This window comes from Patiria miniata, unplaced genomic scaffold (assembly GCF_015706575.1).
Source record: "Patiria miniata isolate m_02_andy unplaced genomic scaffold, ASM1570657v1 HiC_scaffold_5, whole genome shotgun sequence".
NCBI classification, from domain to species: Eukaryota; Metazoa; Echinodermata; class Asteroidea; order Valvatida; family Asterinidae; genus Patiria; species Patiria miniata.
Window position 1 is genome coordinate 8,883,206 of NW_024037072.1, and position 14,590 is coordinate 8,897,795.

General features: G+C 39.8%; 1 protein-coding gene across 1 annotated transcript in view; it reads right to left on the minus strand.

Annotated features, from left to right (window-relative positions):
* Positions 1–13,612, minus strand: part of LOC119740529 (spondin-1-like) — a 41,503-nt gene extending 27,891 nt beyond the window's left edge. The window contains exon 1 of the mRNA XM_038215869.1: positions 13,262–13,612. Coding sequence (XP_038071797.1) covers positions 13,262–13,463 — 202 coding nt within the window. The 5' untranslated portion in view covers positions 13,464–13,612. The remainder of the gene's footprint in view (positions 1–13,261) is intronic.
* Positions 13,613–14,590: the final 978 nt, after the last annotated feature.

A 14,590-nucleotide genomic window follows, 5' to 3' on the forward strand; every position in this document is an offset into this window, starting at 1 on the left:
TTCAGCAAAAATAATCACGTCCCGATGTGGTTAAGAGAAAACTAACAGCATGCAGCTTTCATCTTGCTTCAGATCTCTAATGTCCCACTTTTGGTTGCCAGCACATGTTGGGCGTCACCGCGTTATGGAATGGTTTTTATTGTTGGGGAAACTACCGCTATGGTAGGACCGAGTTATGGGGATTTTCTGCTGTCCCCATAGCCTCTTCGGTCCCCATCATACCATGGGACAACACGTGTGCAGTCGATCCCCCCACGGTTATGGAACAACAAAGTCTGTCCTTTATACACACACGCATCTATTGATCAAAATTTCAATTTTCCCAGCTGCATTGGAATACACCCAGTCATCCCTGGACTTGAAGAGGATATTTCCCTCTTACCATGGAGGTAGAATTACCTCCATGCTCTTACTAACTCCCAATCCTGACAGTTTCCCATTAAGATTTCACAGTGTATGGCCCTCCAGTCTGCATCACTCAATACAGTCTTACAGGCGTAAGTGCTCTGATAGCATCTTGGGATAACATTGGTCTGGCATGGTATTATTACAGCTGCAGTGTAGCTCTTAATGGTAACTGGTGATACGTAAAATGCACATCACAGGGGGTAATATCCATACCATAGCGACCATTAGAAATGATGTAGTGCGATAAAAAAAAAAAGAAAAAAAAAGCCAAGTCTTCACCATTTGTTACATGGAGCTGTGTTTTATTGCTCCATGATGTACTGCAGGCCTGCCAACTCTTACAAATTGAGCGTGAGACTCACGCATTTCATGTTATTCTCACGCTCTCACACCCACACAGGTTATCACACGCTAAATTTTTTATTAAAAATGACAATAAAAATTAAACTAATCGAGAGATTGACTCCAAACTCGAAAATGATGTTTAAATGGTATTTGGCTAAAACAATTGGTTAAAGTGGTCAGAAATTGCCTCAGATCGCACCACAGAGCGTCTAGAATCCAAAGTTTTTTGGGCCCTTAAGCAGGCCCCGAACCCCATGCCGTTAGGGCTTCGCACTTCGTGCTTCGCGCTCGCATTGGTTCTGATCAAGCTCCATCGCCAAATTATCACTCTCAGCTCTTACTCAAAGATGGTAGCCCAGTGTACACTGCCTGAGCAAAACAAGAGCCTTTTGAATTTTGGGAAAAAAACGTTGCAACCTGACGCCACTTCAAAGTTGCATACAAAGTCTACGGAGAGTCAAGAACATTTTTAAAGTATTTCCTAACAGAATTGGAAATGTTTCTCAGTCCCAGATTAGTGTCTTATCATCATTTTTGCAATGACTGACCTTGAAGAAAGGATGCTCATAATCATTCAAAATGTTTTTTTCCCGGACAGAAAGATGATGTGCCTTGCAAAAATAAAATGTATGCTTATACAGTGTATGTTATTTTCTGTCTAGACGAGTGTGCACGTGCATGCACCAGTACGTCCTTGTAGAATTGTCATATCCCAGTGTACAATAGAAGGAATCTCAAATACCATTTTTCAAAAGCAAAATCCTACAGAGAGCGATAATTGCATTTCCATTGATACACAATGTAAACACTTCTCCATTGTTAGTATGCATGTATTTATACAATGTATACAAGTACAGTATCACTCTCTTGCCTTGCAGTGTTGCTGATGGCATAACCAAGGCTCATTCATTTCAAGCGGTTGTGAAAAAAAAATCCCTAATGATCATTTCACGGCTGAGTGCTCGTGAGATTAAAGTGGTTTATCAGTCATTGTGGGATTCAGTTTCATGGCTCCGCAGGCATATTTTAATTTATAAGGTTAGCTGTGAATTCATGATTTCTTTTGGGCTGAAAACAATTGATTTTTTGTTTTAGGCCGAATTTCAACCTCAAATCTTCTGCCACATTTGGCCAAACTTTTTTAATAAAATGTATTTTTTGAAAATCAAAAATGTTTTCCCTATGTAATTGTGTGTGTGTTATTGGTTAATTAGACAATTACACAGCAGAATTAAAGGGAATATACGACATTTGCTTTCGCTGTAATTTTCAGAAATGGATGGAATTTTTTTTTTTGGGGGGGTGGTTGGTATTTTACAGCAAACATTGTTACACTGACTTGTTTAGAGGTTTTGTGTTCATAAATGCTGGAAATACCAAGAAAAACAATGTGTTCTGGTAGTATGATTCCCTGACCCCACTTAAAATGAAACGGTACAACTTATTATACATTGTAATAGACTTCGGGGAATTGTAAGGTCAGGGAATCAGTCTAGCTGGCTTGTATCTGTGCATAGGTGTGTAATCAATTGCAAACCAAGTGCGGATCAACTAAATATGGTAAATTGGGGTCAGTATTGGAAAAAAAGCCAGTTTTTCCAACGCTGGTCGGCCAACCAGCATTGGAAATTGATATAAAAGTACCACATTTCTTGAAAATGACAGCACACCAGGTCCAGTAAGGTATTTCATAATAATTTAGTAGTTTTGTTTTTTGATGTTTGCAAATGTTGTATATTCGGATTCCCTTTAAAGTAGCTGGACTCTTCTTGAGTGGAATCAATCCTGCAAAATCTTTCCAAATTCCCTTATAGATTAGGAAGGATCTAGGATGGCGAGTGCTTGATTGTCAAACCACTAACTAACTTTGACAATATGGGAGTCCATTTGTCCACGTAATTATGCAATTGGAACAATCCGAAATGTACTTTCCGGAAAAAGCGTCATAAAATGTGTTTTGTAAATCTCGATTCACCTTTCCCATCCGACAACTTGAAAAATCCTGGCTTTCAACTGACAGTCAGCCCCCCTCAACAAAAAATTCCTGGATCGGCTCAGGTAACAATCCACAGCATCAAATTACAGAAGTTGGCGTTGATCCCCAAACACCATCAGCAATGATTCAGATTTACGTACATGTATGCGAGAGAACTCTGGTACATGTATGGTGCACGTGTTATGATTTATTGTGCAATCACACTTCTCCCAAGTTCCACTCTCTCAAATTTCAAATTGAAAATCTCCCCTTGAGAAAAGTGCTCAAACCACTTTGTGTTTCTATCGTATAGTCTTTACTCATTTTTTCTCAATCTGAAGTTACCAAGCCTACAAACTAAATGGCTCTACCTACATGTACATGAATGCTCTGAGATTCAACATAATTCAGTTCTTTTCTCCTAACGAATGTTTATTTTGTATGTTTTATTTAAATGGAAAAGGTTACTTTCCTCTATTTGGGATATTTTAAACCCTCTCTGAAAATACACATTTTTATGTTGTGTTGCTTTTGAGCCCAAATTGTGATATCTATTATGCTTTAATATTAAAAATGTAAAAAAAAATTAATAAAGTCTGTTGACCACAAGCAAATATGGCCCATATCCAGCCGGCGTTTATCTCGAGAATCCTTGTCATGAAATGACTGAGAATACTTGTATTCCCCCTGGATGGGATGCCAGTCCATCGCTGTTTACTCGCAAGCTAATGCCGGCATAAGCTGGATTCGAACCCCTTACCCCGCATGAGTACTACCCCTGACCCTCTGATCATGAGTCACAAACTCTAAAACTTCCATAACTAAACACGGGTGGATTTTTTGGATGGATGACACATTCAAAGGGACACAACTATTGTTTTGTTAGCAAAAAATAGCAACTTAAAAACGAAAGCTATTTTTTAGGCTGAAACTCAAAAATAAAATAGCACGGAAGGACAACTTTAAGAGGACAATCCTGAAGCCTCCCATGGTCAGCCTTCAGGCTTCAAGTGCCCGGGTCTCACGCAGAGTTAAAGCCCTCAAGACTATTCTGGAGAGACCCTTGGTTGCAAATTAATCCGCACACCATACAGGAAATTGCTGTTATTGTAGAGCCGGGGAATGCTGGGTGATCACAGGAAATTGAAACACAATCAGGAGAACGTGTGCTGCATGGACACGTATGTCTACTTGGACTGTCAATATTTCCCCAAGAAAGAGGCCTTTGCAATTCATGTAGGACGCTTATATGACTTAATAATGAATGGATCTGACTCATGCTATTGATATGCATGTCACTTAAAACCCAGAAATTCAAAGCTGACTTGCTATGTACATATCGTCAGTGTTTTCACAAGGGACAAATTTGGCCACAGGGCGTTGAACAGTGGTTTTGAGAAAATCGACGGTCCGAATCGACAATAAGGTTCAACAGTCTGAATTGACAGCATTGAAAATTAGGCCAAAAAAAAAAGTCTCCGGTTTCTGGTATGGAGCTTGCCCAAAAAGTGGTGCAGCGACGCGGCTTTTTTTTTTTTTTGCCTGATTTTTTTTGCCTCAAATGTCGGCTGATGACTGCAAATGGTTCCCGACTAAACTTAGTGCAAATATATGGGAGTCCAGAGAGGCCACATAAAGCTTATTCTTGATCATACCCCATCCAAAAACACGTTAAAATTGTGCACCATCAGGATTCCAGTCAAACCAGTGAGTTTGGCGGTTTTGAGACATCATCTTTCATTGAAAAAAACCTTTTCATTTTGCCGACGAGCATGGCTACGGCGACGCGCGCGCATACCAGAAACCGGAGACTTTTTTTTTTTTGGCCTTATTGTCAGTTCAGACTATTGTTGTCAGACTATTGAACCTACATGTGTAGTGTGCTTTCAGATTAACCCTAACTCCCGATGCCTTTTTGCTAGGATGTAGCCTCAATCCTGCAAAATCCTCCAATTGGCCTCATGGAAAAATAGCATCTAGCCTCAATCCTGCAAATTCCTCCATTATTTCTTGAATATGGTTCGTGGAGGGGTGACCACTGCCTGAATCCTGCAAAATCCTGTGGCAGTCACTGTCAATAGGTTGAGGCTTGGCCCGTGACATCCTGGAGTAGTACAGAGGATTTCATGCCAATATTTATGCACGGCATCCAATGAAATCAATAACGCACTTTTGCCATGTAACCTCAATCCTTCAAATTCCTCCACTTTGGCAGAAAGGATTTTGAAGGATTCAGGGTGGTTAGGGTTAATGAACCTTCGGGCTATTGAACCTTGTTTTCATTTCAGACTATAGAACCTTCGAACTAATTGACCTTATTCTAAAGGACTATCAAACATTCGGACAAATGAACCTTCGGATTATCGAACCTTCGGACTAACGAACCTTATTTCATTTTCGGACCAAAGAACCCCTGGTTATGGGAAATGTGTGTGTTGGGACTATCTAACCTTTGGATCAATAAACCTTCGGACTAGTGAACCTATGGAATATCGAGCAGATCCCGCCTTGTCTACCCACGTTCAATGGGACCCGGTTCCGTTTACGGTAGACCCGTGTTGATTTCAACAAGAAGATAGTGTGAAAAGACCTTTGGTGGATTTTAAGGACTTTCGAGGTTTAAAGGGTTAAACTGACATGGCTTTGGTTCTTTCCTTAAATCCCAATACCATCAACTCATGTCTAACGTCAACTCATGTCGCGTGCTCGAAACAGCTGATCAGGATCGTCTGCATGTGTTTTACTTGTGAAACGCGTATGCGTACCGTACGCACAAAGTCATATAAACTGAACACGTGATCGTTCTGGGCCAATGAAAATACAGTATTGAAGACAGAGGTACCGGTATAACAATACAAAGTGATACCAATCACATTCTTGAAATGACATTTTTGGCTAGAAGGAACACCACTGTTTAGCTTTCAGAAAAGCATAATTAACAGTGATTACATACAGGTGCTGGTTTTTTATGCAACCAATTATCCAGGAAAATTCAAAACTGAAGTTATTTTTCCTACATCACAAAACATGGTCATTAAAAATGACACCTGTCACATTCCTGAAAATGACATTTCAGCTGCAAACTGATATACATGTACCACAGGTTAGTTTTTCAGACAAAGCCTGCATAATTAACTGTGATTAGAAACAGGTGCTGAGTTCAACTTTAAAGGGAATGTACATCATTGGCTTTGCTGTAATTTTCAAAAATGAACTATTTGAGGGGTTAGTATAATAGATCAAATATTGTTACACTGACATGTTTGAAGTTTTGTGTTTGAAAATGCTGGAAAAGCCAAGAAAAACAAAAATGTTCAAGTAGTCTGGTAGATGAAATGGATCAATTTATAGATGCTGGAAAATTGTACGGTAAGGGAACCAGTCTAGCTGGCCTGCACCCCTTCATCATGAACATGTAACCAATATGAGATTTGAAGGTTTGCATGGTGGAAAGATACTAAGACAAGATAAGTTTGCGGTAGCACCATGTGAATAAATCTCTTTTGTGAGTATGTGTGGTTCTGAAAAAAAAACGGTTCTTTTCAGAACCACACATACTCACAAAAGAGATTTATTCACATGGTGCTACCGCAAACTTATCTTGCCTCATGTAACCAATAGCAAACAAAATTTTGACTGAAAAAAATGGTAAATTGGGAGCAGTAGTTGAAAAATAGTTAGGTTTTTTTCAACGGTGGTCGGCCGATCACCGTTGGAAATGTATACAAAAATACCATTTTCTTGAAAACGACTTCCTACCTGGTGCCATAATTTTACAGGATGCTTAAGAATGCCATTAACCAACATCCTAGTGAGGTATTTCGTAAAAACTTGGTAGTTTTATTTGTTGATGTTTGCAAATGTTGTATATTCCCTTTAAACTAGCTACTTAATTAAATATGTTCTAAGCCAAAAATATGTAAAACAAGCAGCACTGATTTTAAAAAAAAAGTCACGATATTGAATGTTGAAGTTTTTCAGCAAATTTAAAAAGCAAAACTTTTCCCTCAAAGTTGCTTCCTTGGGCTTTTCAACAAGTTTAATTTTTTTTTCTCTTATTACAATTTCAACTTGTTTAATTTCAACCAAAACTCCTTTTAGTTTTCCTTTTTTGGACCTCTCCAACCCTCTGAAAAAAAACAAACAGGTTTTTATTTTGGGCACAAACAGATCCACCTTGTAGGTAGACTGGCTCCCGGTACGTACATTTTATCAGTAAGGTTTGTGGGGTGGGAACCAGCCTATCTCACGAAGTACAAAATTATTGTAGGGACACAAGAAGTTCACATTTTGTGAAGTATAATCTTCAACAACTAATCTTGGGCCGCTTTCTTTCGGTCGATGTCTCATTCAAAAGTGAATAACTTTGGCATTGCAAGAAATGTAGCAATTTAGAAAAGGAATATCTTTTTCTGGATGAATTCGGGAATTCAAGAGCAATTATTTCTACCAACAAACTCGTGAGGAATAAATTGAAATCTATATAGATCAGGGCGGAGTCCAAGTCATCCAATGGAAACATCTATTCATTTGCACACCAGTTTTCATCCTGTGTTAGCTACATTGTGAGTGTTACCATTCAGCACTCCAGACTCAAGAACCATTGAGTTTCAAGAACGTAGGTCTGGGAGCTAGAAAAGCCAATGTAAAAAAGTTCCAGACGTCTGTGCCAAAGGCTATGGTCAAACTCAAAGGGATATCATTACGAATAAGGGAGCCCGACGACTCAAGTCCTGCCACCCATTCTCATCTTCTGCCAAAGAGCTACTGCAGGATTTCTCTCAAGCAAACACGGCATCCTGGGTTGCAGACCAATGGGAGCAATCATGACAAGGATCCACTACGGGCCTACATCAGTTCGTCGAGGACCACACCAACATCAGTGGAATGGATCTAACATGCAAGGCCTGGAAAAGACTAAACCGGCTTCGAACTGGCGTGGGGTACTTCAGAGCCCACATGTCCATGTGGGGCCTCGCAGACAGTGCCACCTGTGAATGTGGGATTGCAGACCATCCCATCTACCGATCTCCGCATGGTGCAGATGGTCTAACTAACTTGGACCAGCACATGTAGGTCAAATTATGGTTGACCGAACTGCAAGTTGATGAATCTGTCTACCCGACAAATGAAAAAAGAAGAAAGGAATATCAATCTGCACACATCCATGTACAGGACACATCCCTGTAAAGAAAGAATCATTGGTGTCTCACATTTTTTGGGCGTTTCCCTCACAGACAGAAAACCACCCTTTCATACTTCACACTGTAATCTTCACTTTGCCCTTTAAAAAACTCACCCAACTGTATCAATTGAATCACGCAAGGTCTCAGGAACAGAAGGGATACACAACCCACAAAGAGAAGGGAATAAATACCATCAGGCCAGAAAGGAAGCAATTGACTGGAATGGATCCTGTGGGAGGAGGGAATTCATTAATGTAATCCCTTCCAATAATTGGAATGAAATCCAATCAACACTTCTGCGCTGGCGAAACTCTGAATCTCTGAATCGTTATGATCGCCAGTTACAGGCCTGTGTGTAAATTTGTCATGCTGCTTTACTTATTAAAAAGGTAATTTAATCAGGGATTAAGGGCAGTAGATTTCAATACATATGAACCAACAAGTACATGTACCGGTACCATGTGGAAATGTGTACAACACATCAATTGTGCGTTAAATATGTATATCAAAAATTTGTAATATTGAAGGTCTTTTTATATATTTTTTTACTGTTGTCGGCAAATTTTGAAAGCTGAGGATTATTTTATTTTTTTTTTTTGCTTGTCAAATATTTTGTTGCAACTTTGTCTGCAAATTTTTCTGTCGGCAAATTCGTAGATTTGAGGACCCTTTTTTGTTGTTGCCTTGTTGGATGTTTTGTACTCCAACTTTGTCGGCAAATTTGGTCCGAAACCCCCCAATTGAAAATGCTCTAGCTATGCCCCTGTGTGCAGTTCAACTTGTCGAATGATGATACAGAATGTTTGAAGTTATTATCTTTTCTTGTTTTTTTTTTTCTGTTACAGATAATTAAACCGCGACAGTCACCGGTCCCTTCCTGAGAATTCAACCTTGCAAATGGAAAATATGGAAACATTAGATCTACCCAACTAATGAATCAAGCAAACTTGCTCCAGAAAAAAACTGGAATAAAACTCCACAAAAAATAAATGTTTTCTTAGCACAGATAGACATTGTAGCTGTATTGATCTCGTCCTCCATTAATTAAATGGAGATGTTCCTGGTAACTACATATCGTCGTGACCAGTCGGGTAGTAATGACTTTTTGTCACACGACTACCCAACTAGTGAGTTTTGCTCTGCACAGCACTAGACCTTGTACAATGTACCAGCACATGTCGTTATGCATTCCTGAAGTGCACTGTACTTTTAATGAGGGTTATGTCATGGTCATTGCACTCTGCTGGACGATGCCCTGACTTGTAATGTACTGACTTCATCTCCGCATTAATTTGTTTTAAGAAGGGGATCGGTAACTACAAATAATAACACAAGGGAGAAGGATTGGGGTTGATGGGGCTGTCAACGGTGGCAGTGATTCACTGTCTATCAGGTTGGCAGATTTAACTGACATCTTTTATACACGAACGTAAATGTATAACATTATTTAACAAAATTTATTTCAAAAATATAAAGCAGGGAATGCAGGCCAACTGCTAAAAATAGTAAAAATTAAAAAGAAATTCACCAGGCATTAATTGCTTTTATTTGTTTTTCAAAATGAAAAATCATGCAACAGACTCTAATAAAAGAAAATGTTATTATTTTATAAAATTTTCAGATTTACCCAAAATCAAAAAACAATGATGCATACATGTACATTTAGTAGGCCTAATTCTTGTAAAGTTCAACTTAAATTTCAAATGCGTACTTTTCTCTGACCATTTCAATCTACACCGTATATTATATGCAACTACCGGTAACATGCAATTTTTTTATTAGTAGGATCATTTACTTTTTTATATTTTTTTTTCATTTGAATCAACAATATCGCTCAAAAATCTTAAGTTGGGCACATAACACTAACCTGCAGAATTTTTTAAATACCGGTAGCTCAGCCACTACTGTACTTTTTGAAGAAAAAAACCCACTATTTTTGGGTCTCATATGTATGCAACTAGATTTCATTGCTATTCCACATAAAAGTGTGTCCTTTGGCACACTTGTTTAAAACCACCTTATGGCGTTATGCGATCGATTTTTTTCTAAATGATACCATTTCAGGTGGAATAATTACACAGGGTACTTAAAGACTGGTTCCGTCCTCACTTTGTGCGAGGTTTCTCTCGTTAAATCTGTACGTCCGTTTCCTGGTTTGTACGTGCCTTTAAAGCACAAAGTGGTAATTTAAACGTGTGCTATTGTGTTTCAATGCACACCATACATATGCAAATGCATTAACACATTATGCACACATCTCTGCCATCGTTTTTAATTAATCTGCTCTAATACCAGACACGTACACACCCACTCATCAATGAAGTGACATCAATTGGTACACATCTTAAACAATTTCGGGAAAAGATGACTCAGCTTTTGTCAACACTTTTCAGGATGTCATGTATACATGTATGTAAAGTCTGTCTCGAGCCTATATGGCCCATCAGGCCGGCGTTTATCTCCGGTTTCAGTGGCATAAAACGACTGAGAATATTTCTATTCCCCCTGGACAGGATGCCAGTCCATCGCAGGTTACTCCCCAGCTAATGCTGGTACCCATTTATACTCCTGGGTGGAGAGAGGCAAGTGGGGATAAAGTGCCTTGCCCAAGGACACAACGTATGGCCAGCAGCCGGATTTGAACCCCTGACCCTCTGATCATGAGTCACGAACCCTTACCGCTAGGTCACACTTCCCTACCTACATGTATGTACTCGGAATTTTTTTTCTGGTGAATTTGAATTTGAATTTTCCCTATTTTTGTGAACATTTAATTTCTAATGACAAAAAAATTTGCCTGGAAACATACTTTTGGGGGAGCGGGTGCTCTAACCTTACATACTCTTTGTGGACTTGTGAACAAAAGATGTCCACAGGATGCAGGAAGCGTGAACGCTTTGTGGACTTGCACACGTCCACACTAGGTTTCCCCTTTTCTTGAAAACAGGTTTAGAGACATTTTTGGGTTAGGGTTATCCGTCGCAAAACGTAGAGAAATACTCAAGGCAATTATGGTTAAAAAAAATTTGGGTTGAAAGAGTGTTCATAGTGCAAGTAAACTGATTTTTTTCCTCCGGTTTTTCTTAATAACACGAAAACAAAGGAAAGTCCACAGAAGGTATGCAAGATAAGACTTGTTCCCAACCCTACAACATCAATCCTAAAAGAGGGACCCAAACTAGTCTACCCAGCCTGCGAGAACTGAATTATTGTCCGGCCGCAGGCGCCTAATAATTCAAATCTTGTAAAGTAATTATCCCGTAAATGTGGGCCAAAATTTCGGTCAATGCCTCTTTGAAAAGTGAATAACTTTGTAATTTCTAGAAAAAAAAGCAATTTAAAAGGAAAATCTGTTTTTCGGGGGTGAAACTTAGAAATAGCAGGGACCGTGCACCACTTGTTCCTTGCTAGCTGTGGTATTACATTGTTTATCAAGCCCCGTTCCCAAAATTGTGCGAATATAAGAAATTCATCTGAGATGAAAATGCCCCTCTGAAGGAAAGCTGGCAACCTTTTATCTTGATTTTGTCTCCTGGAAACTGGTTGTTGTTGTGATGCCCCGTGGCGATTTTTCCCCCTTGGTATCTACACTGCAATCAATTTCTAGAAGCAAAGTCCAAGCAATATGTGCCGTCCAAACGCAAATTTATTGGGGCCTGCCGACACGTGGAGTGCACTCAAATGTGATAAATCGGCCGGTTAATGTACTTTGAAGAAATTCCACGGAGTTCGTTCCGTTTCCACACAAATTAGCGATATTTCATGCGCTTGGCATTTTCAGAACCACAAGTTAATTTATTCTGTCTGTGCGAATGACGCACAATGCACGGTGTACGGCACAAGTACGTGTCTTGTGCCGTGTTACGAACACGTTACTTCAATTTGTCGCTCAGCATACTGTCTCTTGAGAATGTACATGAAATAAAAATAACTTGTTTTCCATTCACCCCGCCTATGCCTGGTATTTTGATTCCAGTATTTTTTTAAATGTTGATTGTCCAAAATTAACTTTGCAATAAGACTAGACAAAATCCAGTGTTGTTGTACTAGTACTCGTACTCGTACTCGAGTATCAAAATACTCCGACTCGAATTCACGGTACTCGTACTCCAGAAGCAGAGTACTTGGACTTAACTATTTGATATCGTAATTGATCATGAAAGTAACTGACTCGATTATAAGGACTCGGAGAAAAATCGAGTAAGTTAGTTTTGAATGAAATAAAATAATCTCACTATAAGAAGTACATGCTCCATTTTATCGATACTTCTACTCGGAGTACTACTTGTACTCCGAGGTCAAAGTACTCAGACTCGGCTTTACAAAACTCATGCTCGAAGGTCCAAGTACTTGGACTCGGATGTACTCATTCCCAAAGGTCAAAGTACTTGGATTTGATTGGTACTTAGAAAGAATGTAATATCCTGGCAGCACTTGTGGCTGTGTACAAAGTCAAGAGTTGTATTTTCGAAGTATTTTCAAACAAAAATTGGAAATGTTTCTCAATCCCAAATTCATGTCTTTTCAACATTTTTGCAATGACTGACCTTCATTGGGATAATAATGAATAAAGTGGGGTCAGGATGCAACATTCTTTCCTGGTACTCGATACCTTGGTACTCGGCAGTACTTGAAAATATACTCGGATAAAACTACTCGACTACCACACTGACAAAACCTATTTGTAAACCATGAATTTGTCAGCATTGATAATGTAATGAATAAAATGTTCCCAATCAACTTGATTCCTAAAATCTGCATTGCCATAACCCAAGATATTTACGAACAAATTAAAATGAGTTTTACAAATACATCTTTATGAGCTAGCCCAAAACCAGTTCAGCCATGGCTACATACATAAAGATTAACTATAAAGAAAATGTGGCACAGATAAATGACAACATTGTGAATATATATGATCAAGCACGGCAAATTACAGAAAAAGGGCTTTTGCTTGTTTTTGATTTTTTTAAGGTCAATTATTAAATACAACTAAAAGGTATTGTGGAAAAATGTTGCAACCTGACACCACATTTTTCTTCATAATATCATTTCAATGAAGGTCAGTCATTGCAAAAATGATGATAAAGCATGAATCTGGGACTGAGAAGCATTTCCAATTTTGTTAGAAAATACTTAGAAAATTGTCTTGACTCTCCATAGACTTAGCACACAACCGCTGAAGTGGCGTCAGGTTGCAACCTTTTTTCAGCCATTTGTTTTTATGAATCGCTAAAGACAAGATCCATAATCTAAGTGCAACTTCCTTGCTCTACAGCACATGGCTATTATAGCGTATACGTTGCGCGGAAACATGGTGGGGGAAACACCTGTTCTACACACTTACCCAAATACTCCTGGCCCGGTACGTAGAATGATGGATGGCCCGATATTCGGATCCGGTACCCGTTGTCACCGGGTCGTTTGGGCACCGTAAAGTCCCCCGGCAGCCTCGAACACGCGCGCCTCGACGCTCCCAGCGTTCCCGCCAGTAATGTCAGAGAGTAAAATGACAAAATGGTGAACATTTTGGTAAATATCCGGGCCATTTTGTGGCTGTGTACTCACAGTGTAGTAAGCTTAAGACGTTCAACACTTTCACCTCACCACCAGCGCTTTCATTAAAGTTTATCACTTCTCGCGAAATCGATCCAACCCAACACGTATACACTCCAGTGCATTGTTATTGCTCGACGGCTGTTTTTTGTACAAACAAAAGTTCTAACCACGGTGAACGCCTAGTGCCCCCTCTGTATTGCAGGGTTTTTTCCCACTACAGTACAGTACAGGCTCTCAAAAAACAATCCCCATTAAGTCAACGTAGCGCCCTCAATCTGCCGATTAGAAAACTAGAGTAACTGGAGGTCAAATAAATATTGCCAACAGCGGCATTTTCTAATGCTTCAAATTTCGAAATGATTTATCTCCCATTCCTTCAAAAATATCCACTGTATTTCGCCAACCCTATATAATTCTAAGATTTGACAAAAGTCACGCGTTATCACCAGGCTCGTCGCCAAGGGGGGCGGGCCCTCCTGGCGAGCAACTGCCCCACCCCCGGTAAAAACCATAAGCCTAAAAATTGACTACAAACGTGCTTTTTCTTGTGGTGCCCCCCCCCCCCCCCCCCCCCCCCCCCGAGAGCTGGCGACGGTGCTGGTTATCACAGTGAAAATACGAGCTAAGACAAGATAAGTTTGCGGTAGCACCATGTGAATAAATCTCTTTTGCGAGTATGTGTGGTTCTGAAAAGAACCGGAGGGACTCAGAACCACACATACTCACAAAAGAGATTTATTCACATGGTGCTACCGCAAACTTATCTTGTCTTAGTATCTTTCCACCATGCAAACCTTCAAATCTCATCGAAAATACGAGCTCTGACAAATTAATAGTCGTGCTTGAATAGGTGCTGCGCGCACAACACAACACAACACGCCAATGGACCGATCCAGTAAGCACCGCCCCATGGTGTTCTGACCAATCACAGCCATGATTTATGTCCGACGTGCGTGCACTAAAGTCCGACATGCGTGCACGCGCGTATGATGCGCGCGGCAGAAAAATGCAGTGTGGCATTGGAGAGGAGCATGTGTTAATTTGCCCACGTGCGCACTGGGCGGAGCTTACAGGATCGGTCCATTAACTTTCGACCAATCAACTTGCTCCTGACGAA